Here is a 26,533-nt window from a genome sequence, read left to right as displayed (position 1 = left end):
TCAACCCAGCACACTGAAGCTTGAACAAGACCTCATTTAAAACTTTATCATGGTCTGATTCACTTTTGCCCCACACAAGCACCTCGTCTTGAAACACTAACATATTGGACGTGCCTTCAAGAACTCTACACATAACTCTTTGAAAAACAGCTGATGCTGAACACAAACCAAAAGGCATTCTCAAAAATTGAAAGGCCCCTTCTGGTGTTCTGAAAGATGTTAAGTGGCGAGACTCGGGGTGCAATTTTATCTGATGGTACGCATTTGATAAATCAATAGATGAAGAATACATTGCATCCTTAACTGAAGCTACCATCTCGTTAATACGGGGTAAGGGATAACGGTCCACCCAAATGTTTTTGTTCAAATCCCTTAAATCGACGCACACGCGTAATTTTCCGTTGGATTTCCGCGCCAAAACCACCGGACTAAGCCAATCAGATGCCTCAATGGGCTCAATGATATTTTGTTGACATAATCTATCCAGTTCTAACTTTAGCTGTGATCTTAACACCAAAGGAACATTGCGCACCTTGTGAACTACAGGTATGCAATCGGGTTTGAGTATTATCCGATGTTCAAATTTTTTAAGACATCCTAATTTGGAACTAAATAACTCAGGAAATGTTTTATGCCATTTGAACCCCGCATCCCTCTGAGTTAACGAGACTTGGTCTGGAAACCCCTTGTGCCATTTGGATTCCGCATCACACTGAGTTAAAAGAACTTGGTCAGGATGATTTGGATCAAGAATTATTCCCAAATTCTTTTGTTCTCTCCAACCTAACAAAGCTTTTCCCTTTTCGACTACATAAACAGTTCCTTGTGTACTCCTGCCTTTAAACAAAATATCACCCACGAAACACCCAATTACTGGTAATTTAATGCCACAATATCCCACAGGAGTTTTTCCAGGACTGACAAGATCGCATTTGGCACATAACTCCCACATGTTCTTGTCAATTATGGTATACGGCGAACAAGAGTCAGCCCACAAGAACATTTTGCAATTGTTGATTGAAGTTTCACATTTGGGTGGCTGAATACCCTCAGATATTTCATTCACCTCACCATTCCAGATGGCCATGACCTCAACCTCACTATCACTACTTTGGTAAGGAAATTGATCAACCACATTAACAGAACTTTTCCATGCACCTGGATTGTCAGATCTACACATTTGAGCAAAATGCCCAGTTTTGTTACATTTGAAACACGTGACATTTGACGCAGGACACCAGGAATTCTCAGCAACATGTCTAATATTCCCACACCTGAAACAGAAACGTTTGTTAAAACTTTGTGTTTTGTTAGAAAATGGTTTGCTTTGTGGCACTGCATTTCTGTTGCTTGTGGGAAAGGTTTGAGGTTTAAATTTAACACTATCTCGCTTTGCATTATATTTGTTTTCAAAATATTTCGGTTTGTTGTTAACCATGGCACAAACATCACCACGATCTTTTCCATTTACATCATTACAATCCTTGCCATGTTCACTGCTTAATTCCTTGACATAACGAGAATTGTTCTCCACCCTCCTAGCTATACTAATAGTCTTTTGAAGAGATGAATCCTTTAAGTCTAACAACTTCTCCCGAATCTTAGCATTATTAGTTCTGTTGATAAACTGATCTCTTATTATTTCTTCATGCAACTCTTTAAATTTACATGTAGCAGCCAATCTTCTTAAAACGGCTACATATTGCTCTACTGTTTCACCTACTAATTGAGCTCTTGAGAAAAACGTGTGCCTCTCAACAACAATGCTTGTTTTCTTCCCAAAATGTTCTTCTAATGCTCTTAACGCATCAAGATACTCATCTGACATAAATTGTTCTATCTTCGAGCTATCGAACACAACTTCTTCATCACTAGGATTATCATCACCACCACCAGTAACTTTTGAAACACTTGCACTGGAAGGACATATAGGCAAGGTTTTTAACACTTTTCTTCCTTCAACACCAAGACTGTGTTTTAACAATGCTAATTTGCGTGATGGAAGAAAAACTTCCCCACCAATAGCTTCCAAATATGTTTCAAAAGATTCTTGCCAATCCTCCCATATCATAGGAGGAACACCGGGTTCTTGTAAATATTTCGGAGGAGCTAAAATGGTATTCGTCTCTATAATTCACAATTGGGAGTAAAATACAATGAGTAAATAATATAAAACTACCAGCAGATAAATAGACATAAAGGATAAAAAAAATTAATAAACTAACAAAAGAAAAGTAGCCACCGTTGTCATGGTATCTTTGTTTGTGTCCAATTGTAAAAAAAAAAACTAATACAATTAAGGTAGTCACCGCCGTCACTCAGGCGAAGGCATAAGTATATTTAAATAGTTTGATACGATGTTTTAATGTCTACTCCTTACTTCTTTTCCTTGTAGTCAGGTTTTAATGTCCAACGATGTAAACAGCGAAAGTTTGGTAAAAATGAAGTAATTCTTAGCTTCAGATACAGCCTTTGAACTATCCGAGTCTGGTTGCCTTGATACGCGCCCCACAATGCAACATGCTACCCAGAATACATTGTTATCACACAATGCAATGCGCAGTTGAGATGAAGAAGACGGAACGTAGCTGCTCAGAATGCAGGACACGAGCATAGAAAGATTCCAGCAGTTGAAAAATGCAGGTTCGTTTGGCACGTTCGTTAGCACAAATAAATGTTTACAAAGTGTCCGCACAACACACGACGTAAACAGCTGTACTAAAATGAAAAACTGTTCACACAATGCGCAGTTCACTCACGGATCGACTTGTCTCGAATGTCCGTAGCAATTCACATATATACAACTCCGGACTTGTTCGAATAGCCCGATGAGCCGAATGAATTTCCTCAAAAACTATCTCGATGAAGCTCATTTGACGAGAATAACGCGAATCCAAAGACTCAAATTTCTTTAACATCTCAGGGGTCAGACGGATTTGTTTCTCCCTCGTCGCCACTTTTACAAAGTGGAAATGGACAAGAAATGTATTAAAAATAAGTTCATTGATACATAGACCCCCGAGATACAATTACATGCAACCGCTCTCCCAAGCCGTCCGCCGCTATCTCCATTCCAATCAAAACCCGCTCATCCTAACATTCTAAAGAATTAAAGGAACATAGCTAAATAACCAACAAGGATGTAACAGAAACCATAAACAATTACTGGCTAGGTACCAGCATTATTTGTGCTGTGCACATACATCACGGAGACATGGCTCCATGAGTTCGCCAAACCCTGTTATGGAACTAGCTATTCGCAGGGGTTTTAGAGTGTCACGGACCGATCGCATAACGGGCAGAGGAGGCAGGGGTTGCGGTGGTGTATAGGGAAAAGTGGTCCTTTCAACAAGGTGATATTGTGAGCATTAGAGATGGAGAGGCCTTGGATTTTTCCCTTACCATCTCCCCACAATTCTCACTGGGTGGTATTTTGGTCTACAGACCTCCCAGCCCTGCAGGCACCTTTTAGAAAGCATTGGATGACATTATTATCCCTCGCAAAAACAACAGTTGACGGACAGAATGCAGAACAATGTCATACATTCACCCCAGTACAGAGATCTGGGGCCTAATTCCATCGTGTTTTTGCTAACCATGCCATTCCAGTTTGAACCCAGCCATATGCAAATCAGTCTTGACCCTGTGCCCCATGGCAGCAGTCCAGCCCAAACTGCCAAGCCAGGTCCTCCCTGGACTGGAAACAAGCATCCTAGGACCGGTTTCGGGCTTTCAGCCCTCATGCCAGGATAGCTTGATTTCAGTGGCACGGAGAGCAAAGGACTCACGTCTGAGCATACCCGAGGCACAGGTTCAGACTGATTTGCATATGGCCATGTCTGAACTGGGGTGGCGGAGTGAGCTAAAGAATGACGATGGATTAAACCAGATCAGTTGACTGGGGGTGAGTGCTTGCAATGTGCAACACTCCGCCCATCATCCCCTTTGGTTTTGCATTATTATCCCTCACTCATTGCATTTCTCCCACTTTCTTCTACTCGGGGATTTAAACATCCATTTAGACTGTACTGAGGAAGGGGATACAAGGGAGTTCATTGATTCAGTACACCAGGCCCAGCTATCCCAATGGGTTAATTCCCCTACCCACTGTGGAGGTGACAGCCTGGACACTACCTGCTCTAATTTTCCCATTATTATTAAGCCCCCTCTTAAAGTTACCTGGACTGATCATGCGGTTATTTCATTCTCCTGGCGTCTCCTCCTAAAAAAAAACACATAGCACAGACTGGCATCCAAAATCAATCCTGACGCCTTCAGATCAGCCTTGGCAGAGTCTAAGCCAGACTTAGCCCAAGATGTGGAGGTTTCTTGGGAAAATGTTAACAGCTGGATCACTCAGGCAGTCGAGCTTACTTCCTCTTCCTTTCCCCCCAGATGAAGCAGAGACTCCCCTTCGAAACCTTGGTTCTCGGAGGAGCTCAAAACTCAGATCAGAGTATGTAAAAAATTAGAGCGGAGCTGGCGTCAATCCTATTGACACCTGGCTAAAGGGCTATTGAGGAAAGACAAAAAACAAAAATGTGAACAGGGGTCTAAGGGGAAACCTTTTTAAAGACCAGCTTGCATCCTCTCCCCCTAACTAACTGACAATAACACACAGGGGATGCTAAGGGTCTATGAAAGACTACAATAAACTAAATGCTCAAATGTAGTGTATAGAGAGTAGCCACAAAGAGGAGAGGGAAACAAAACACAACAGTATGCATACCAAGAGGTGAAAGTGGACCCATCAGCCCACCCATTGGCGGAGTCTCATCATCTGGGTTTTTAGTTGGAAACTGGTATCTACTAGATATCTCTCATGGTTGTATATATAGAGATACTAGTGTAAAATCCACCAGTATGAGGAAGACAGCCAGTAGGATATATTGATAGGTTTAAGGGTAGAAAGTTGCAGTGCTCAAAAAGGTGTGTAAAAGTGATATTAAAATTGCCTGTTATGATGCCAAAGTGCAATTTTATTAAAGGAGGATCAACATAACGGCAAGGTTAAAAGCAGAGTGACGATAGTATCTCAAACAAATATTACTATCAGTTGTGAAGAAGGTTGGTCAACATGTTTCAGCCTCACCAGGCTTTCTTCAGGACCTATATGTTACTCACTACAGCAACAGTGAAAAACCAAAAAAGTATTGATGAAGTGGACCTACCAGTCAATGATTATTGTGTGGTAGTCTCATGTCATTATGACTAGAACTCTCCTGTGAATACAAAGATAATAAACACAACAAAACAAAATGTAAACAATTATAAACAGCTGTCCGTGTGTAAATCTGTATTCAGCGTATTGATTAGAAAGACTCACCCATCAATAGTATGGAGATAACCTCACCTCTCCTGGCACTCGCTCAGGTTAAGGGGACCCCGCTCTGCATAGAAAGAGGGGTAAAGGAAGATAAATTTGAGTGTGGAGATCTAAGTTCTCATTTGGGATGCCCTAGATATTTTATTGAATGGAGTAGTAGATATCAAGTGAAAATAGACATTAAAAATGGAGATTTACAACATTTCATGTTATAGATGCTGCATAGTCTGTCTAGTCTATGCATAAACCTACTCGGAGTAAAAACATGAAATGAGGCAGAAAAAAGCCTAATGTCACCAATTGGTGATTCCTATCATTGAGATGCTCAGAACATTCCGCCGGTTGGTCAATCAGTTGTAATAGCGGAAAAAAGGGGAGGAGGAGAGGCATCGTCAAAAACCAGCAAAGCACAGATGTAGGCTGGTAAACACATCGGCGATGAAAAATGCTGACAAATAATTATTATCCCACGAGTAAAATCACCCACCTGTCCGTCGGTGCCCCGGGCTGGCTTCCGAGCCGAGGGGGAGGTGATTCACAAAGCGACTAGGTCCGGTATAAATGCAAAGGATGCGGACCAAAGAGAGGAACACAGTGGATGTATCGTGATTGGTTCATCCTCTAAGTGCGTCACGATTAGTCCATGGCTTAGACTGTGACCCGGAAGAGGAAATGTAAGGCCGGAAGTCTGTCAGATCTTGATCGAGTCGGAGCATTGTAATGCGGACCAACATGTAAGCATATATCGTTGAAACATAGCCGCATTTGCAGCATGCTGATAGGTTCACGGAGAAACCGGAAACCGGAAATCAGCTGCTGCCTGACAAGAGATTGTTGTCAGGAAAGGTATTACGAGTGTTATGGACATCGTCACCCAAATGTAATAGGTCCTGTGTATGGAGCTGTGGAAATGTATTGAATCTGTCTTTATACGGACCGTAGAGAGACACGGGCTCCTGACAGAGCAACCTCATCAATCTGATTTGACAGAATGAGCGGACCAGAAAGGGGACATGCTAGCCATATCGTGATTGGTTCCTGGTGTAAAAGGTACCTGGCTTGTACCGGCATCCAGACCCAGGAATATCGCTCAAACAGTCAAAAGACAGTATGGTCAAATAAACCGTAAATGATGAAATGTAAGAATAATTATAAATATAATTATAAAAATCCGAGACACAAGAGTAAAAGAAAACAGTAACACAGGACAGCCTTTGTGGTGTGACGAATGAGTTTGGACGTAAGTCGAACATCTAGAGCCAAAAAGTGAACTTCGGCCTCTGATGGAGATATATAAAAATATATACATATATATCGAGCTTGGCCACAATAGTGGGATTGTTATTGGGAATCAGAGGGAGGTCTGATCGATTAAGATGTTGGGACTGTCCTGGTGAGGGTCAGGGGGGCAACATGCATGTAGAAAAAAGGGCCATTTATAGGCGGACAGATAAGTCAAAACGCACTCGCCGGCACTCCATATATAATGCATGAAGCCTCATATGCTTTGTGAGACTGTATGTTCATTCATGGCAAAAATTGTAAAAAAATGTTGTGTGCCCATGCTGTTGTCATAAATACTGCCCCATTTGTCTGTGACAAAGCAGCTATTGGCGAACTAGGCACCGAATCGTATATTGATATAATATATAAACAGAGTATTTGTCTATATTTTAGAATAAGGGGGACTATCGAATACATGATACTTATTCTACAACAGAGTCCTTTGTAGCCATCATTAGAGCTGGGTCCACGGAATCTCATCGTTCACCCCCACCGTGTCGCATTTTAACTTGAAAATCAATTTCTGTTCTTTTATGAACACATAATGTGAAATATCACTGACATGTGAGGGGATAAATGGTTGCTCAAGAACTAGCCATTCAAGATCGTCAACAGAGTGTTTCATCGTCAGAAAAGGGTTAGTTAGACGGGTGGCTTGCTTATTGCGCCTGATGGTGCTTTGATGTTCTTGGATCCTGAGTTTTACCTTCTTGGCCGTCATGCCTACATAGCGAAGAGAACACGGACAGGTGATTAAATAAATCACTTTCTCGCTATTGCAGTTGGTGTGTCGTCTTAGAACCCATGGCCGTGGAGTGCCGATGTCAACTGTCAGAGTTTTTTTGGTCTGCGGACACACTGAACAGTTTCCACATGGGTGGTGGCCTTGGACAGATGGAAGATTCCACAAAGTTGTAATGGAATCGGGTGGTATAGACCGAGGTCTAGTATGTACTAGCTCGTCTCTTAGATTTGAACTTCTTTTGAAGGAGAAAAGTGGGAATGGAATATTGTCTCCAACAGTGTTCAATATCCGCCAGTTCTTTCGGATAATTTTCTGTACTTTAGATGAAGCGGTACTGAAAGTAGTAACGAAGGTCAAATTTTCCAGCGAGGGTTTTGTAACAGGTGGTTCCAATAGGGCCTCTCGGTGATTATTGGAAGCCCGTTTGTATGACCTTTTCACTAGGGCACCTGGATACAATCGTTGTTTTAATTTAGAGGATAAATCCTGAGATTGTGTGTGGAAGTCAGAATTTTCAGAGCAGTTTCTGCGTACTCTAAGAAATTGTCCGAAAGGCAAGTTTTCTCTGAGGGAGCGTGGGTGGTGGCTATCGAACCGAAGCAGAGAGTTCCTAGACATTGGCTTACGGTACAGGTTGCTTGTTAGATGGCCATTCTTGGGGGATATGAGTAGGTCCAAATAAGGGAGTTCTGTCTTGCGATACTCATCTGTAAATCTGAGGTATTGATTCTGTGTATTTAACCAGTTTTGAAAAGCAGGTACAGAAGTGGTGTCTCCGCGCCACACCACCAAAACATCATCAATGTATCTCTTCTATACACTATACACTACATTTGAGCGTTTAGTTTATTGTAGTCTTTCATAGACCCTTAGCATCCCCTGTGTGTTATTGTCAGCTATTGAGGAAAGCTCAAAAACGATATTATGCTGCCATTCTGCAGGATAAAAGCATGTACGATGCTGAGAGAATTGCTCTCTCAAAAAATAATGTTATGGACATTTTCTCCATTGTACAGAGTTTCCAGGCACCCACGGCAGAAAGTACTATTCTTACTACGTCGGCTGCTTTGTGTGAGAAATGATCGAGCTTTTTTATCAATAAAATTCTGGCCATTAAAGAAAATTTTAAGAGATCCTCAATCAGGACTTTATCAGTTGAGGGCGCTGTCCCGTCACCCGCACTAGGGGGCCCACATGGATCCTCTGTTTTCTTTGCTTTTTCCTCCATCACTCTGCAAGATTCTTTGACAATTGTAAAAGCACTTAAATCTGGTTCACCGTCAGATCCCTGCGTGGCCAGGCTGCTGGAGATGGGAGTAAATAGACAACTTACTGCCTTCGTGGAAGACGAAGGCATGTTCCATCCAGCTCAATGTGGATTTAGGGTCAAGTATAGCACGGAGTCGGCCTAAGTTGAAGAGACTGAGGCCAATAGAGAGTGTTTGGATGCTGGCCACAGAGCGGCTCTGATTTTATTAGACCTCTCTGCGGCATGCAATACCGTCCCTCACTCACTGTTGCTGGCCCGGTTGGCTGACATTGGGGTGACAGGGTCTGTGCTGCATTGGGTGGCTCATTTTTGGACCAACGCTCACAGCAAGTCTGGTTGCCCCCGTTCATCTCCACGCCACAAGCTCTGTCCACTGGAGTTCCTCAGGGCTCTACCCTAAGCCCTCGTTTTTTTAAATATTTATATGACTCCTCTGATTTATCTGGCAGAGGAGCTAGGGGATAAGGTCATTGCCTACGCTGATGACACCCATCTCCTCTTTACCTGGAGGAAAGATTACTCTTCTCCGGCTCAGGCCAGAGCCTGTCTGTCGGACGTTCTTAAATTGCTTCATGCTGCGAAGGTTAAGTGCAATGAGGATAAGTCTGAAATCCTTTTGTACGGTACCTTTCCTTCTCAATTCAAGGAATCCCTTTGGCCGGCCAAATATCCTTTACCCAATTCAGAGGCCGACCTGTAAAAAAGTCTGGGGATCTGGTTTAATGAGGATCTCAGGTTTACCACCCAGAAAAAAAACTAGCCGGACAATGTTTTGGTATTCTAAGATCACTTAGGAAATTTCTGCCATTTCTACTTCTACTAAAGAGATGGTCACCAGCGCCCTAATATTGTCGCGCATTGATTATGCAAACGCTCTTTATGTGGGCGTTCCTGGTTACCAGTTCCCTTGGTAGCTTGGCTGCGAGCAGGCAAGCTTAGGAGACAAGTATGTAAAGCATTTAAAAACAACTGTTCAGTGAATAATTAAAACACAACACACATTAAAACTCCAATACCAATTTATAAAATTAGGAACTATTTTTCTCTTTAAAATGACACTGGAACAACAAAAATCCAATGTATGAAACTAGAGAAATGATTTTTTAAATATTCAGCACTATATAGCACTTAGAAACCTATAGCAATATCTAGTCGCACTTGACTGGGACAAAGTTAAAGTTTTAGGCCAACCGCAATGGAGCCCAGCTTGGATACCCGACGTGGTAGGCCTCAGTCGGGATTTTACCTTCGGACTAAAAAACTTTTCTGCTGCTTTTTCTGCCAGGGGTCCCTTGAGGCTAATTAATTCCTAGTAATAGATATGAGTTCATAAACTATTGCAATGTTATCCTATGGGGCAAGCGATTTACAAAGGGGAAATTGCAATGTGCAGTTTCTCCATCAACAGGGCAATTAAAACATATTTTATAAAGTCCCTGCCTATAGTTACAAGACCCCTCACCCCTAGGAAACCTAGGGGAGACGATAGGTGTCCTGAATATACCAAAATAGTGTAGATCCTCACTCTCCAGTGTTACTAGCACCAAAGTCGACTTTGGAAGGCACTTTACTAGACTGGGGAAAGTGAAATGTGCAATTCTTCCATCCCAGGGCAAATGAAACACCTTTTAAAAGGACCCTATTTATAGTTACATGACCCCCCACCCCCCCACCCCACCGCTGGGACACCTAGGGGAGACCCTGGTGGTACCTAATATGCCATGTTATTTTAGATTATCACTTTTTAAGTGCCCCTACCACCAAAGTCAAGTTTGCCACAATATACATTTAAAAGCAGTGCTGCAACACATGGCTGCTTTTAAAATGACCACAGGTTCTCAGTAGTGCACACATGCAACTGCAGAAAGGGCTGCTGGCCTTTAAACTGCCAGCCCCTATTATATACTAGGGACTTGTAGGTAGTTAATTTCCCTGCCTTATTATGTACTAGGGACATATAGGGTAGGTCCTGCCAATCATGGGGGTACCCTAACACAGAGTGTACCCTGATATATGTGGGTGTTGTCACTGTATTTTCAACATAGCACTGACTCTGGGCCTGGTTAGACAGGGCCCAGTGACAGTCAGAGTCAGTTGCCACCAGTACCAGTCGGCAAAACAATGGGGGTGCAGAGGGTACACGGGATGACTTTGCAAAGCTTACATACTTCTACTTTACTTTGCATCTTCAAGTTAAAGCATCTGCTTAGTTTATTCTGAGCTGAGCTCAAAATTCACATGGCCCATCTTGCATTCCTAACAGAAATATTTCATCTATGAAACCTTCATGAGTGTCTGCCCTGTTAACTGCACATTTATAAATCATGCACTTTCTATATTAGGTTATAGTGCGTGCACTTTCATATCATTACACACGTGTGATTAAAAAGAAAGCACAGTACCTCAGGAAAAGCTCGATGTGCACAACAGCTGGAGCAATCTTCTCCACAACATCTGCGATGAAGTTAAACTTGTAGCGTGGGCTGTTCCGATGTTGGTGACCTATACTGGCAGAAATAATTGTGTATGTTAATAAGAAAATATCCCCATACTCTCTTCCCTAAGCCTAACGCACATTTTTGTTTTTTTTAGAGTTATATTTAGCGCAAACTAGACCCGAAAGTATCCGTCATTACATGAGCACCAGTCGTGGAACATATTCATTCATTCATTCATTTTTGTTAGGCACAGGGAGATTACGTGATTTGCCCAGAATCACAGGATGTTGATCATCCCTGCTGAGACTCGTACCCGGTTCCCCAGCTTCGAGGTCGACCACCCTAGGCGTTAGGCCACACCCTCTTCCCTACATTTCCTGCAGCTTTTTTCCCACCTATGTGAGTTAGCCCAGTAACAATGAGAAACATACTCTTGGACAAGATCTAGAGAAGAAACAAAGACAGCATCGTTCCCACACCAGACTCCAAGATCTTCCCATTTCAGACAGAATAACTGGAAACACATGTTCAAGGGTGACCCCGAGTATCTACATCTCCTACGTTTCCTCTAAGAAAGTCAGGGGTGTAAGGACACCGTCAAACGTAATAGCCAAACCCCCTTTTTAATCTGATGAAGCTGTACAGTGTGTTCCATTGTCAATGTCAGCCAAATGGCACTGCGACAGGGATGCAGCTTTACTGCCCTGGTCTGTGTATAACCAGCAGGAGATCTTGCTTTAAGTTGTGATGACTCACTTCACACAAAGGGCTTAAGTCAGAGTTTACTGGTAAGGGAAATGGATATATGACGTTACAACGCATACTTTCACAACGCCTACCTTTACATCGCAAGTTTTACAACGCATACCATTACAACGCATAGTGCTTTTAGGCGCTGGAGAGTGAATAGTTTAATTTACTATTCCAACTCCAGTCCCCGTGGATAGTAGGGGAGGTGTTGGATAGTACATTAAACCTATTCCCTATCCTAGAGCGCCCCCAGCGCAATACGTTGTAATGGTTTGCGTTGTAAAAGTTGCGTCGTAAAGGCACTGCGTGGTAAAAGTTGCGTTCTAAAGGATGTTTACCAAGGGGGATGCACTGGTTTCTGGAGGAAATGCTGAGTCTGAAGGAGAATTTACTAGGGACGTTTCTTCTATACTCTCCTGTCCGTCCAATACTGCCCACTGCTTCATCAGACACTGCCCAGTGAATGCGAACAAGATCAAACATGCAGAATCAGTCATACGTTGACAACTCCAAAGGCGCTACAAAGGAATTGTGATTTTCTATTTTCTTAAATTGTTATCTTCCAGCAGTATATCGTACTTCTCTCAGAGAATAAAAGAATCTCCTAAAAACAATTGTTTATAGCACGCCATAGACATCTCTTTTTTTCACTTCAAAACATTGGTAGCAGACCATAATAGGACATAAACAAACCTCTTATGACGTGGCAAGTGCAGACTTCTAAGATACACTAAATGCCATTAGCCAGTGTGAAAATTAGAGCATGTGCGGGACATTGTGCTAAAATATCATATGGAAAACATGAACATATAGTAAAAGAAGCTATTTTGTAGCAGGCTAAATTAAGGTGTGTCCTCTTGTTTACCATTTATAAAATAAGCATTAGCAAAACTAATAGGCCTGGCCTTGTATAGTGCCCACAAAAGCACAACGTGCACGCACACATGCACACAGACACATACACACCTTATACCCTCAACACACATTCAGGCACAAATGTACACAAGTACTAATAGAGTCAAACATTAGCACATATTGACATACAAGCACCAATGGACATACTAATAACACCTAATTAGTCAACAACACACAGCAGATACACGTAGAGTCAAATATAGACAATGCATAGGTATGCAAACTTACTGTCACAGACACATGCCCAAAGCTAGACATGGGTTGTGTGGGTGGGCACTCCTAATAAGGTCGGTGTTAACCTGACGTGACACATTCAGAATCGCTACTGCTTCAAAACAGTGCAAAACTAAACAAGAATCCCAGGATACAATCTACTCACACTATCAACAAAACAAATCTACCATTCCTAGACGTACAGGTTGAATTAACTGATTCTGGTTTCCAAACTTCAGTTTCTAAGAAACCCACATTTAGGATCAATACACTTTTGTTTAAAAGTTTTCACTCTCCCAGTCTGGTGCGTAATCTACCATATGCTCAATTTTTTGAGAATAAAACACATCACTTCAGATGAGAGCAAATGCAAAACAAGTTTGATTGAACAAAAGGAATAATACATTCAAAGAGGATATCCTAGGGAGTTATTAGATACCAATGAACACAAAGCACTAATAAGTTCACATGAAGAATTGTTGCTACAAAGACCCAAAGGGGCACATGCATCAACCTATTTAGGAAGTGCAAACGGTGCGAATCGGTAAATTCGGCCATTTGCGCTTCCTAAATACGTTTTTAGGATGCATCAAACCCTTTTTCAGAATTCGCATTTTTTTGCATTTCTTAAAAATGCGAATGCATTTAAGGAATCGCATTTGTGCGATTCCTTAAATGCAATGCATCATTTTTTTTTAAAAATGCGAATTATGAAATAGGAAGTGCAAATTAACACGAGGTTGACCCTCGTGTTAATTTGCGAAAATCTGTCAAAAAGCAAAAAAATGCATTTTTTAAACTGTCATGTTACAGATATGTGTGAAACATGCACTTTCAAATGCATTTCAGGGATGCAGGGGGGGGTCCTTTGGACCCCCCCCGCACCCTTGGAATGCATCAACAAATTGCGAATTTGTAAATGCCTTCCCATTGACTCCTATGGGCCTTTTGGCCCATAGGAATCAATGGGATTTGCGAAAATGCACTTAGGAATTCGCTATTTATTTGCGATTCGGTAAAAATTGCGATTTTTACCGAATCCCAAATTAATAGCCAAAAAAATGATGCATAGCATTTTGCGATTCTTAATTTGCGATTCGGTAATTTTCGCAAATTAAGAATCGCAAAATCTGTGAATGATGCATGTGCCCCAAAGTGTCCTAAAATAGGAAGGTATTTACCTCCACATATTCAACACACTCATCCGAGATTAAACATATTGTTTTGCAAAGATGGGAAATGCTTCAACAAGAATCAGATGACCATGGCCTGCTTAATCTGAAACCATTATTCGCATACAAAAGATCACAAAACATCAAGGAGAGTCTCACAAGAAAAGCAAATACCATGAATCAGAAATTTGAAGGCACAGAAAAATGTCAGAACTGCATACACTGCAACAAGGTAATTCCTGGCAACACCCTGCAACATCCACAAACTGGCAATCCTATAAAATTACTACACACTGCAGACTGTAATGCAGCAATCTAACATATGCAATTCAGTGGAGAAGCGTGGCTCAATGGTTAGAGCGGAAAACCCTGATGCAGAGGTCTGGCATGGGACCAGGGTTCAATTCCTGCCTCGGCGGCTCTTGGTCTCAATCTCCCCGGACCTGATAATTCTCGCCTCGGTGCCTAGTCTAATCATGGGTCCCACTCTGTGACTCTGGGCAATAGCTTGCTTAATCTCCACAACGGCCCCAGCAGCGCTTGGATGCCTGGCTTCACCTTGGAGGTGCCCAGGAGTGGACATCTCACAGGAAAGCCAGGAAGGGTTCCACAGCGGTATGAATACAGCGCTACGAGACCTCAGGGTAGAAGTGCGCTATATAAATACAAACACATTTACATTTACAAGTGTCCATGCGGTCTATCATACATCGGCAAAACTGAGAGAAAGTTGAAAATCAAGCTAACTGATCACAAGAGCAAAATCAGAAATAAGTATGTCAATTTCTAATTTGGCAGGACACTGGAACAAATACCAACATACCATAGCCCAACTGAAGTTTCAAATAGTGGAAATAGTGCCAAAAACGCATTGTATAGATAACAAAAAAAGTTGATGCAGCGTGAAGTATACTGGATCAAACGACTAGACACCTTGAACCCCAAAGGGTTGAATGATAAAATAGAGATGCTGTGTTTTTTTATAGAATCACTGAGGTTTAATCTCCTGTAGTGTCATAGAGGTTCAGTAAGTAAACATCGCCACACAACATGAGTTACATAACAATCATGCTTCATTCACACACTCTCCATTTACATTGCGTATATTAGATATAATCACTAAGCTATCATCAGTAGTATTCAGTGATTAATGTTGAAACCAGATACCAGATGGTAGTTGTTAAGTACCTAAGCATATGGGCTTTTGAATTCACCATTTTCTAAAACACCAATAGTTACCACAGATGCACTATTCACTTACATAGGTTTTCACTTTGATGCACTATAATTTTTATGGTTTTTGTGGCTTGTCGGGTCAAAATGACAAACTAGGGAGCATTTTTCGGTAGTTCATCACCAATGTTAGTCAGCTGTCATTAAATTTAGTGTATATCATTACTAGTTCATAGATATCGAGTCCCGTTTAGTGATTCATCAGTGAAACTGATAAGGCCATAAGGTTGCATCTATAGTTAACAATGGTCAACAGGTTAAGACAGGGGGACGAAGAATTAAAAATCTGTCGGCTGTGGTTAATACGGTGTCGAATAGGTGCATGATGCACGTTTAAATTTTATAAACGTCTGGCAGAGTATTCAGGCACAGTGGATAACATCACAATTATGTGTTAAAGTGTCAACAGATGTAGGGAGATAGAGGAGAGGAGTCCACTTATACAGAGAGTAAACAATATCAGATCTTCTAATATGGCGGGATCAGTTGTGAAGCAACGTGACTATAGCTGACCTTTGAACGCGAGGTTCACGTACACGCGCCGAAAGTTCAAAATCATGTTTCTGTGGAGGCAAAGATTAATCTATTTTTGTGCAAACGTTACGAGGATTAGGAATTCCGTTAATCCATAGGTAAGCATGCATTGAGAGATCCCAATTAGGATTTTGTTAATAAGTCATGCCAAAGGTGTGATATACATATTTTGTGTTGACAGACTCGCATTGATTATTTTAAAAGAAAGATTTACAAACGCGATTCTGAAAACAACGCCAGGTACACCAGGTACGGATCAGTGAGTTAATGATTGAAAACTTTATTGGCTACAATTATTTCGATGAAAAGCACAGACCTCCTGTTTTTGATTGTCTCTTATTTTGTAGATATTGAGTTGAACCTTGTTCATTAAGGTAACTGTGTATTTTCTCATTAGGAGGTATTGGGTTATGCAGTATAGCAATTATTTGAATACACACAGATGCGTTGACAGTGGTTTCTGAGCACAGGTATTCTTTTGCATGATAAATCACAAGGTGTGTTTTCTTACAGCATCAACACACTGGTTTCACTTATTACAGTGTAAACCATTATGTTTCACCACAAAGGCCACACATAAGAAAGGAAGTGAACCCCACTATGATCGGACTACACTGTAATGATAATTAAGTTCTATAGTCATTAACTATGTTCATTTCTCTATTTTAGATTGGCCCTGAAGAAGGGACGCTAGTCCCGAAATGCAGTGGCCATATTTTCTATCAGCAGATATGGAGATGTATGGAAATGTTATAACGTTATGTTAACAAAGAATTCTTGAGAATTCATTTTATGTTGAAGAAAGATTTCCATTGATTATTTTAATTCTATTTCATTTACAAAGATGTTATAATGAAAATTTATAAAATAATTGGAACCATCACTGGTTTTCAGATGAATACATTATTGTTTGTATTGATTGAAAGATTTTGATACATGATCATTATAGTTGTGCATGCAGGGAAACAACCGTAACAACGCCGGCATCACATCGCGATGCTATTACAACGAGGTCATTACAACGACCCCGTTGTTACCACACAATGCCATTACTACACAAGTCATTACATTGACTTGCATTAGATGGCGTGCTAACATTAGAAATAGTATAATTTACTATTCCAACACCTTCCCTACTGTTACGTAGACTGGAGTTGGAATAGTAAATTATACATTTTTAATGTCAGCGCACCATTTACTGCAAGTCGTTATAATGACTTACGTAGTAATGGCTTTGCGTGGAAACAGCGCGGTCGTTGCAACAACCGCGTTGTAATGGCACGCGTTGTGATGACTCACGTTGTTGGAGTCATATTCGTGCATGTCCTGCCCCAGCTCCTTTCTGTCAAGTTAAAGCTAGACATGCACACACTGCGGGGTTGAGATACTTGAAGACAGCAGACCTCCGGATAGCTGTTTAAGCACATTCTAGAGCTGAGAAAACGGATGTGTTCTTGTATGCAAAGCATCCTGGGGTAGTCATATGGGTCAGAGTAATGGTCTGAGCGTCATGAGAGTGAATATGATGGTGTCATGGTAAAGGTGTGAGTCTGATACTGTGATGCTGCATAATGCAAGTGTGGTAAATCCAAAGCAGTAAGCAGAGAGCAGTCAGTGTCAAAAATGCAATCACTTAAGGCCTGCCAGCAAATGACGTGTATTTGTCTAACGATGCCTTTTGTTATGTTTGGGTACAAGGAAGAAGGTTGAGCTAACAGTTTTAACAAAAGGAGAGAATGTGGCCTAACAGCTAGGGTGGTCGACCTCGGAGCTGGGGAACTGGGTCCCACTCTCAGCAGGGACGCTCAACATTCTGTGATTATGGGCAAAAATGAATGTGTCTGCCTATAACGTAACTGGTGCTCATATAAAGCACTCTGATACCTTCGGGCCTAGTTCGCACTATATAAAACTCCTCAAAAAAGAAAAAAAAGGATGAGAGGAGCCCGATAAAGACAGAGGAAAGGAAGAGACTACAGCAAAAAGAGACAGACATTGGCAGAGTAAACAGAGAAGTGGCAATGAGTGAGATGGGCACACAAATATTTTCACTGGGCCAGCAGAGCAAACAGTGAGGTAGGGTTAAGGAAAATTGATAAATCAGTGTACATTCGAGAGTAGAACCGAGAAAGAGATCATCAGGGGCAAAAAGAGCGAAGAGAGAGACACAGTAAGGTAGAAGGGAGCTGGATCGAAGTAGAGCGGAGATAGGGGCAAGAGGAGATACAGATAAAAGTTAGGAGACGAGGAGAGTGGAGAGAAGGAGACAAGGGGGTCTACTCACAAACTGCGTTTTGTAGTACATATAGTAGTACTTACTACTAATAGTACTACCAACAAACAACAAAATGCTAATTGCATACATAAATGCGGAGGTCTCAGCCTCCGTTTTTCTGTGCAGATATCTCTGCATATGTAAGCATATGTTTTAGTAGTAAATGTGGGAGGTACAGAGGAGAGCAGGTGGAAAATGAGAAATGTGTGCAACTAAAGGGGAGGGATTAAGGGAGAAGAAAGCAGGTGGTTAAGATCTGGTTATGGAAAGGTTTAAGGAGAGACATGCACCCACATAAAAAAGAGTAAGACCTTTGCCATTCACAAGCCACCCTTCTATAGTTAGAATATCCAAACTGCACCCAAAGCAGTCGTAAATGTACATAATCTCTAAACTATAGTAATTTTAGCATCACACATGGCCAATTAGTGGTACTGCAACAACCTCCCATTGAAAATAATGGAGGTAAGCACTTCTAATAAAACCCCACAGGAACTAATGTTACAGCAAACGTAATTAATTTAATTACTGTAACTTTAATATATATATTTTTTAAATAAATGATTTCTATTTAATCAATAATATATACAATGTACTTCAAAACATAATTGTATTTTATTTTACTAAAGTCAAAATAAATATTTGTTAAACGAATATTATCGTAAATGTTTTATATTATTCTACATTACACACACACAAATATATTAATCAGTGGTGGTCACCACTATGCAGTAATAGTTAGGACCTAGTTAGCATAGGAAATAGATTTTTTGTTTTTCTAATAACTTTGGTGCCGTTTGATGACTGTTCTCGAAACTTTAAAAAAAAGTTCATCCTCCTCCGCTCCTTTCTGGAAAGTTTCAGGGTGATCTGTCAATCAGGGTCAGAGAAAAACAGGGGTCCCAAAATGCAAATTCCTCATACAATTTCATTTAGGAAACCCTCTGATGTTTATGTGCTTGCTCCCACCTCCAAACTTCCTCCTATCGTCTGTTGGCCTTGTGTTTGCTCCTAGCCCCTCCCGACTTTGTCCATGTTGGCCCCTAACGTGACCACCCTCCGTTGTCCATGTTGCTCCTCAACCATGTTAACTCCCTCCGTGTTACCTCCAACCAGCAATATTAAAAAAGGCTCTATGACGTGGTCAGCGGTGGACGTGTCACAGCTTTTGTTTTTCACCTATAGCCATGCTACAGATGAGTCGTGCTTTTCTCCCCCACATCCTCTTTAGCCCGTGTTGCCCCCTTTGTGTTGCCTTCTGCCTCACCTTCCCTCTCTGTGTTGTGTCCCACCCCCACCCCATCCTCACTCCCTCAGTGTTGCCTCACGCCTACCATACATTAAGGAATAATGTGACTATCACTGACAGCGTTATTGTACTTTTTTTCTTTACTTTTGCTGTACATCATGGCTACAAAACATTGAGGGTTACTATGCCGTTTTGCTAACCATTCACTTCACTTAAAAATTACCATAAGGATTGAAGTATTCTGTCCATCCTTTTTTGGATCTTTTAACTGCGGGACGATATGTTATCACTTCTGAATTTTCACATTTGACTGCACGTACATATTAACTGTATATTAAGAAATGATATCTGGACTTTACCGTTATTATAAATAATAGAGGAATTATTCAACACGGAATCGATAATGTATTGTTATTACAATCACTTTACTATTTGTACTAAGCCCTGCCGAAGTTCCTTGGCACACAGGAACAAAACACGTTGGCTGTGCTCCGATTTACCTATACTATTTTTTAATAAAGAAGATTATATGAACTTTACTGGCTCTACTGAACAATTATTTAGTGCGCCTCCATTTTCTTTGAAACTCTTGCAGGAGACCTATTGGGTTTGCCACTGTTTGTTTCTATAGGTGGGACCACATTTTACTTTGTGAATTAGCATAGAAATCCAAGTTTTGAGTCCTCCACCTCCTTTTTTCCCCGCGCTTGACAGATCAGCGCAAACCTTTGCAGGAAGAACCTGAAGTGGATTATATTTTTGGGTAAAGTTTCAAAAAGTTTGTAAAATGGTGCTAAAGTTATTAGCAAAATAAAAAAGGATCTTCCTAAGGAGACTCTGATCTAACTATAACTAAGTAACTATAATAAAGACGCATTTGCATTTAAAATAACAATGCCTTTTATTTATGTTTTAAAAACCAAAACATAAATAAAAGTTATTGTCATTTACAAACTTGCGACCTATTGCAATGCAAATGCTTGTTTGCTATAGCAGGTCTTTACACAGCTTGAATAGATCCCTGGGGTCACTACATTCTATTGAGAAGCATGTTTAAACTGCATTAAAAGGTATTTAGTAGTGTAGCTCTCAATAGTGCTGCAGGTGCAGCACCACCGGGGCTCAAGGGCATGAGCGAACCACTGTACTCCAAACATAGAATGGTTTTACTACCAAACTGTCAGAAGGAGGCCCATTTTCCTCTAGTGCATTGGGCCTATTGCAACCTTGCTATGCTATTACAGGTATAAGTTCCAGCAGGGACCAATCAGCATTTCTAACCTACATTGACAATTAAATGACTACCACTGAATTATTAACTATTATCTTTAGGTCTCGGCTAGCGTAGGCTGCACACATGCGCAGTCTCTCTGGCAAGATTTAATGACTTGGAGTAGCGAGGTTAAGCCCCGCCCCTCTTCCCCATTGGCTGGCCTCCTAAACGGTGGCCAGCCATTGGAGAAGAGGTCCCAGTGACGACATTCTTTCGATCTAAGCCCAGTCCTTTTCGGATTGGGGGGCGTGTTTTTGACTTTCTTTCTCCCCTCTTCTCCATTGACTGACAGTCAAAAACACGTCCCCCAGTCTGAAAAGGACAGGGCTTCCAGACAATGGCGAAACAAAAATCGATGAAGTTGCGTATTTTTCCCTTTGAAATAGCCACTTGGAACAGTGTGTCGGAAATGTTCTCGCCTCCTGTCCCCATTCGCGAGTTTTGTTCTATTTCAGGCAAGTACCTCTGGCAGAAACGGATCGACTTCCAGCTGCCTTACGACATCTTCTGGCAATGCAAACACAACCAGGTACGCAAGCCGCCGCTCGCCCCGTCCGTCAGAGGGCGACCTCTCCTCCACGAGGACCGTGTCGATGTGCCGCCCCAGCCTGCGTGCTCTTTCTCGGTGACAGATACCACGCCTGTGCACAGAGAGGACGGGCACCATCATTGGCATACACTGCCAGCATTAAAGCACGCCGTTACCCCGTGCCTGCAGAATAGCAGGCCGGTTGGCGCAGCAGGCCTCGCCTCCTTCCGCATCAGAATCTTATTTTGGAGGAGCGTCGCCGCGGAGCAGAGATCCTCTTTTAGATGGGCCTCCTGAGAATTCGTTTGTACTGCCAACTGCACGGAGAGATTTCAGGCCTTATTTTTCTTGGATCCCTCCCAGCAGAGTGGAATTTACTTTTCACTTGCTCAATGAAAATTAAGCCCCGTCCTTTTCGGATTGGGGGGCGTGTTTTTTGACTTTCTTTCTAGGCTTTAAACAACAGTCAAAAAAACACGCCCCCAGTCTGAAAAGGACGGAGCTTACAGACAAATGGCGAGTGCTTGTTTATGTTTCCGTCACACCGTTGCACAAGGTGCAAAGAGGCTCGCTTACTTTGCTTGTTTTGGAAGGGGGGGTTACCATTGAAGACCGTTGAAAGTATATTGTCTTTGGGGCGGTAATGACACTGAGCTCTTTGGGGGCTAAATTACTTTTGGGGCTATTCGGTTTGTAGGATGTGTGGTATGGGGGATTTATGATCCCACGCTGACTGGTGAGATAACGTCCGTTTTGCCTTTACTGTAGGTACAATCAGGGCTCGAGTCGGGGTACCACGCGGGTGGACGGCGTCCCCCCACTTATTTTAACGGGTGAACGCCGTCTCCCCTGCCAAACAGCTGGACTTCACTCTTTGGCCTCTTTGGGACGAGATCGGAGCTCACAGTACGCTGCACATGTGCTGGCAGATTGGAGCTCACAGCGATGGGTAGCAGCTGCCTGGGCAGAAGCAAACGGGGCCTCTCTGCAATGGAAATATGTAGGGCTGTGACATGGTCGTCTGTCTGAGAGCCCTTTTGTTAAGCATTATAGGTTGGAGTTGAATGACTCCGTAATTTTTGGTCCTGGAGTTCCTCCAGTTCCCAGTCCAAAAACTTCTCTCCCTCCTTTGGGGTCTAATTCCTCAATTCAGTTAGATAATAAGACAGTGTATTGTGGGCAGAGGAATGTATTTATTTGTATTTTTTTTCCTTAGGGAGTGTCCTAATTGCAATAAAAGAGGGACAGTGCATAGGGCAATTCTGTGGGGGAATCGAACCTTTCTCATATGGTATGGTCTGGGATGGGGGATGGGGCTATGGTTTCTGTAAAGTAGCAAGTCTCTTTTTTTAATTCTTACACATTGTAGAAACTTATCTAACAACGAGAGGGCGCAGTCAGACAAGTAACACACCTCTTTCTCCTGTTTCTGTGACCGCAGCGCACAAGTTTGAGTTGTACCTAATAACTAAATTGTGACAGGTTGCCCCTACTTGCGGTATTATCACAACCAAGGGGTGAGCGAGGAGAGGCAATGAGCCCGATGGTGCAAGCCACCATTTGTGACGTCACTTCCGGTGACAGCGTCCCCAGGCTTCTTTTTTTAGGACTTGTGCCCTGGGTACAATTATTTACCTCAGCTAGTGCCCGAGACAATTCTAAACAAAAGAATGGCGGCCCCTCTGGTCTCACGGTGTGCAATCGAGGCATTAATGACAGGCCGGTGTGGAGGGGGCTGCCCACACCACATATTGGCTGGCGCCCTCACCTGTCACTGCTTCCGGATTGGCTAGAGCCCTTTTGGCAAATCCTCCTGCAGCCACAGCCGCCACATTCCTCCGTGCATGTTAGCAGAGCCCCCACCCCCCAGGAGTGCCCACGAAACAGTGCGTTAGCCGCTACAACAGCACGTGCACAGGCCCCCCGGAGAACAACCAGGGCTGACTGACTGCTGCACAGCTCCCCTACGGCCCCCAGAGCCTGTGCTGCGGCTGTGCTGCACTAGCTTCCCCAGCCTCAGCAGATGCAGGGCCCTGGGGCAGGCCTGAGAGGTAGCACAGCCTAAACACCAGCAGCCGGGCGGCCCTCAGCGCGCTGCTCCAGTGGCGTAGTCAGAGCACCCCTCAGACAGGATCCACTGCAGCGGGACAGCCGGGAGACCTGCAGATATCCCAGCTCCACACTTTACCGCAGCCGCGGGACCCGCAGAGGCCTCAGCAGAGTCTGAGGTACTACCATCAGGAGGCCAGCCTCAGCACATGATGGGCCCCTGCCCTTAGCACGTCCTGAGTATGAAAGAAAGGTACAGCCCCCAGGCCCCGCCGTTGTGAGGTGTAAGCTGGCCCTTGTGGGAGAGGTGCATTGTGGGAAGACGGCCATGCTACAGTTGCTGGCCAAGGACTTATCCAGAGGTAAGTGTGCAGGGGCGCGTATGCATGCAGAACATTTTACCCAAACATCTACTCTCCTCCCCCACTGACCCATCACCATAATCAGACCCTCGTTCAGCCCCTCTGTAACAACATATTTTTAAACAGAGCGCCTTAGCCGCGTAGACGCAGACCTCCTTAATCATCCTCCTATTTAACCCGTCTATAACCACACCGCTATACCCCCTTTTACTCCCTCCGAACAGCCTACCTTAGACAGACCCCCCTGTAACCTTTCTGCCACCAGATCACTTCAGCCAGACCTGCAATGTGACCACCTTGATCAGACCCCTTTAAAACCAGGCTCCTTTAGCCAGACCACCTCAACTCTTCCTCTTGTACCACCGAATCAAACTACCTTTAGGTTTTAACACGTCTTTAACAACCGATTTACCCAGGCTTCTGTGCCCCTTAAGATCAGACCACCTTGACCCCCTCTTTACTCCAGACAACTCTGGCATCTATGTCTCCTTAACCCCCTCTCTAATGAGTCCCCTTAAATTTCTTCACACCGGACCACATTTTCCACCCCTGAAACTGGGCCATATCTCTTTAACCAGATCTCCATAGCGCCCTACAGCCGTACTGCATCATCTTTGTGTCCAGGCAACCTTTACAATTCAGTGTTTGGGATCCAAAGTTACTAAAAGTGGAGCAGCACGTGTTGCTGCTCCATGGAAGGCCCCTACCAGAACTTGACTGGTCACCTTTTGTTGCTTATTGCTATATTCGATGGTTAAACTTGAAAAAATGAGGTGCAACCAAAGCCCAGGTAGTTTTAGCAGGAGTAAAAATGACAAAATAATGGCATAATACTAGCATAAAGTGTGCTGCATTATGCCACATAATTTGGCTTTGCCTGCCACATAATTTACTCATCCCGGCCGCAGCTCTGTGTGTGTGTGTAGCTCTGTGTGTGTGTAGCTCTGTGTGTGTGTGTGGCTCTGTGTATGTGTGGCTCTGTGTATGTGTGGCTCTGTGTGTGTGGCTCTGTCTGTCTGTGGCTCTGTCTGTGTGTGGCTCGGTCTGTGTGTGTGTGTACGGCTCTGTGTGTGTGTGTGTGTTTGTGTGTGGCTCTGTGTGTGTGTGTGAGTCTGTGTGTGTGGGTCTGTGTGTTTGTGTGTGGCATTTGCAAGATATTAAGCTTTAGGCATTGTAAATGACAATGCCATTTATTTATCTGTTTTCAAAACCAACACATAAATAAAAAAATTGTCATTTACAATGCCAATAGCTCTAACTTTTGCAAAGGCGAGACCGTTGCATTGTAAATGCTTGTTTTTCATGGCGGAAGGACTCCCAGGATAATGGTCTTCTGGAAAATTATATGTCTTGCAATTTATCATAGCAAAATCTCTAACTCAGAGGCTGTCATGTGGCTGATTCGTCCCCAGCCCTAAAGAGACAGTAATATCTAACTGAACCTTCCCTCCAAGCTCCTAGTTGGCACTGGTCCAACATGACTTGTTAATTACTCACACTTTGCTGGCACTTTCAGCCCATCAGAGGAAGCAGTGTGTGATGCCATACATGTACTGGGCAGTTCCCCAGCCCTACCACCCAACAGAACCACCATTCTGACATTTCATCCAGGTAAACTGACAGTAGCCCAGACCAGCTTGTAGTGTAGTTCCTATTATCCCAATAGGCTCTGCGCATTGGAATAATACCTTCAATAGTATAGGCCTAGACCAGACGTTAACTAGGTCTACTACTGTCGATATTAGACTTAAAGTTTTGGGTTTGCCAGCTAGCTCAGAGTTCACTAGAAACTTTCTCGAATAGGCAAGGAGGAGTTGAACCTCCCTGGATAGACAAGAAGGGATTTAGTTTCTGACAACCATAGAACATGACAACTTTGCTCTCCCCTAATCAAGAGTATATCTCTAGAGTCGTGTGAACAAAAGGCAATTTATTTTACTCAGTCAGTACGTGCATTCTTAGTCTCACCAGATTGTAGAGAAAAGGAAGAGACGGGCGTGTTCAATAAAAGATGTTATTTATTGATCAGTCTCTTTTCTCATACAAGAGAAATGGATCGATATTATTGCAATACTTATGGTTAAGTAAAGTGCATACATTAAAAGCAGAAGTATAAAATAATACTGTAAAAACATTGATATGGTTTCTAAGCCATATGATGGTTTAAAATGAATAAAATAGATACATACACATATACATTTGACTAATCGTACTCAACTGGTGTTTCTAACTACGCCTACCCCAATGTACCTGACCTAAGCCTAATACGTGGGCGGGAATAGAAAGTTACAGTTTAAGTTAAGTTTGTTTTGCCAAGTTACTGACTAAAGAATTCTCTGCGAGGGGTTATTCAGTTCTGTACCTGGAATTTAGGATGAATGAGGGATGGTATCTCTCGTCTCTGGTCTCGATATTCCAGGCTGCCTGCGAGGGCTACCCGGAAGCGCCAGTGCTTGATTTCTCGGCAGGAGAAAGCAGCGTCTCGTTCTCAGCGCGTCAGGAAGGCGGGGCTGCGCCAGCGGGGTCTGCTCTGCTCTGGGCTTCGTCAAATCTGGCTGCTCCGATCTCGTCACCACCGCGTGTGTTTGCATAGGGCAATATCGGTAATATTTATACCTTTAAGGTGCCGAGATTGACGTAAGGATGGACATAGATACGTCAATAAGGATGTCATACGACTTGGTCGTTAGCACATTCTTTTGCTGAAGTTCTCGATGAAATCAAAACAATGGCCGCAGGGTTTTTCCCAGGTCTGTCATAGGTTTGATTTGTTTTGAGAACTACGTATGCCTTATCAGGGGCTGGAGGAATATCGCTTGTCTAATTAGATGGCAAGCGTTATGACCTAATCAGATAACACGTTCCTGTGCCGTAGTGTGGCTTTATCAGATAACGGTTCCTGCATCATGGGGGTTT

General features: G+C 42.8%; 1 protein-coding gene across 1 annotated transcript in view; it reads right to left on the bottom strand.

Annotated features, from left to right (window-relative positions):
* The window catches only part of HTRA3 (HtrA serine peptidase 3), a 265,925-nt gene that overhangs the window by 125,576 nt on the left and 113,816 nt on the right, over positions 1-26,533 (bottom strand). The window contains exon 2 of the mRNA XM_078678531.1: positions 11,028-11,127. Within this exon, the coding sequence (XP_078534657.1) occupies positions 11,028-11,127 (100 nt within the window). The remainder of the gene's footprint in view (positions 1-11,027; positions 11,128-26,533) is intronic.

This window comes from Lissotriton helveticus, chromosome 2_2 (genome assembly GCF_964261635.1).
Source record: "Lissotriton helveticus chromosome 2_2, aLisHel1.1, whole genome shotgun sequence".
Lineage (NCBI taxonomy): Eukaryota > Metazoa > Chordata > Amphibia > Caudata > Salamandridae > Lissotriton > Lissotriton helveticus.
The sequence above is the reverse complement of the archived record's forward strand: the minus strand, read 5'-3'. Positions and strand labels throughout refer to the sequence as shown.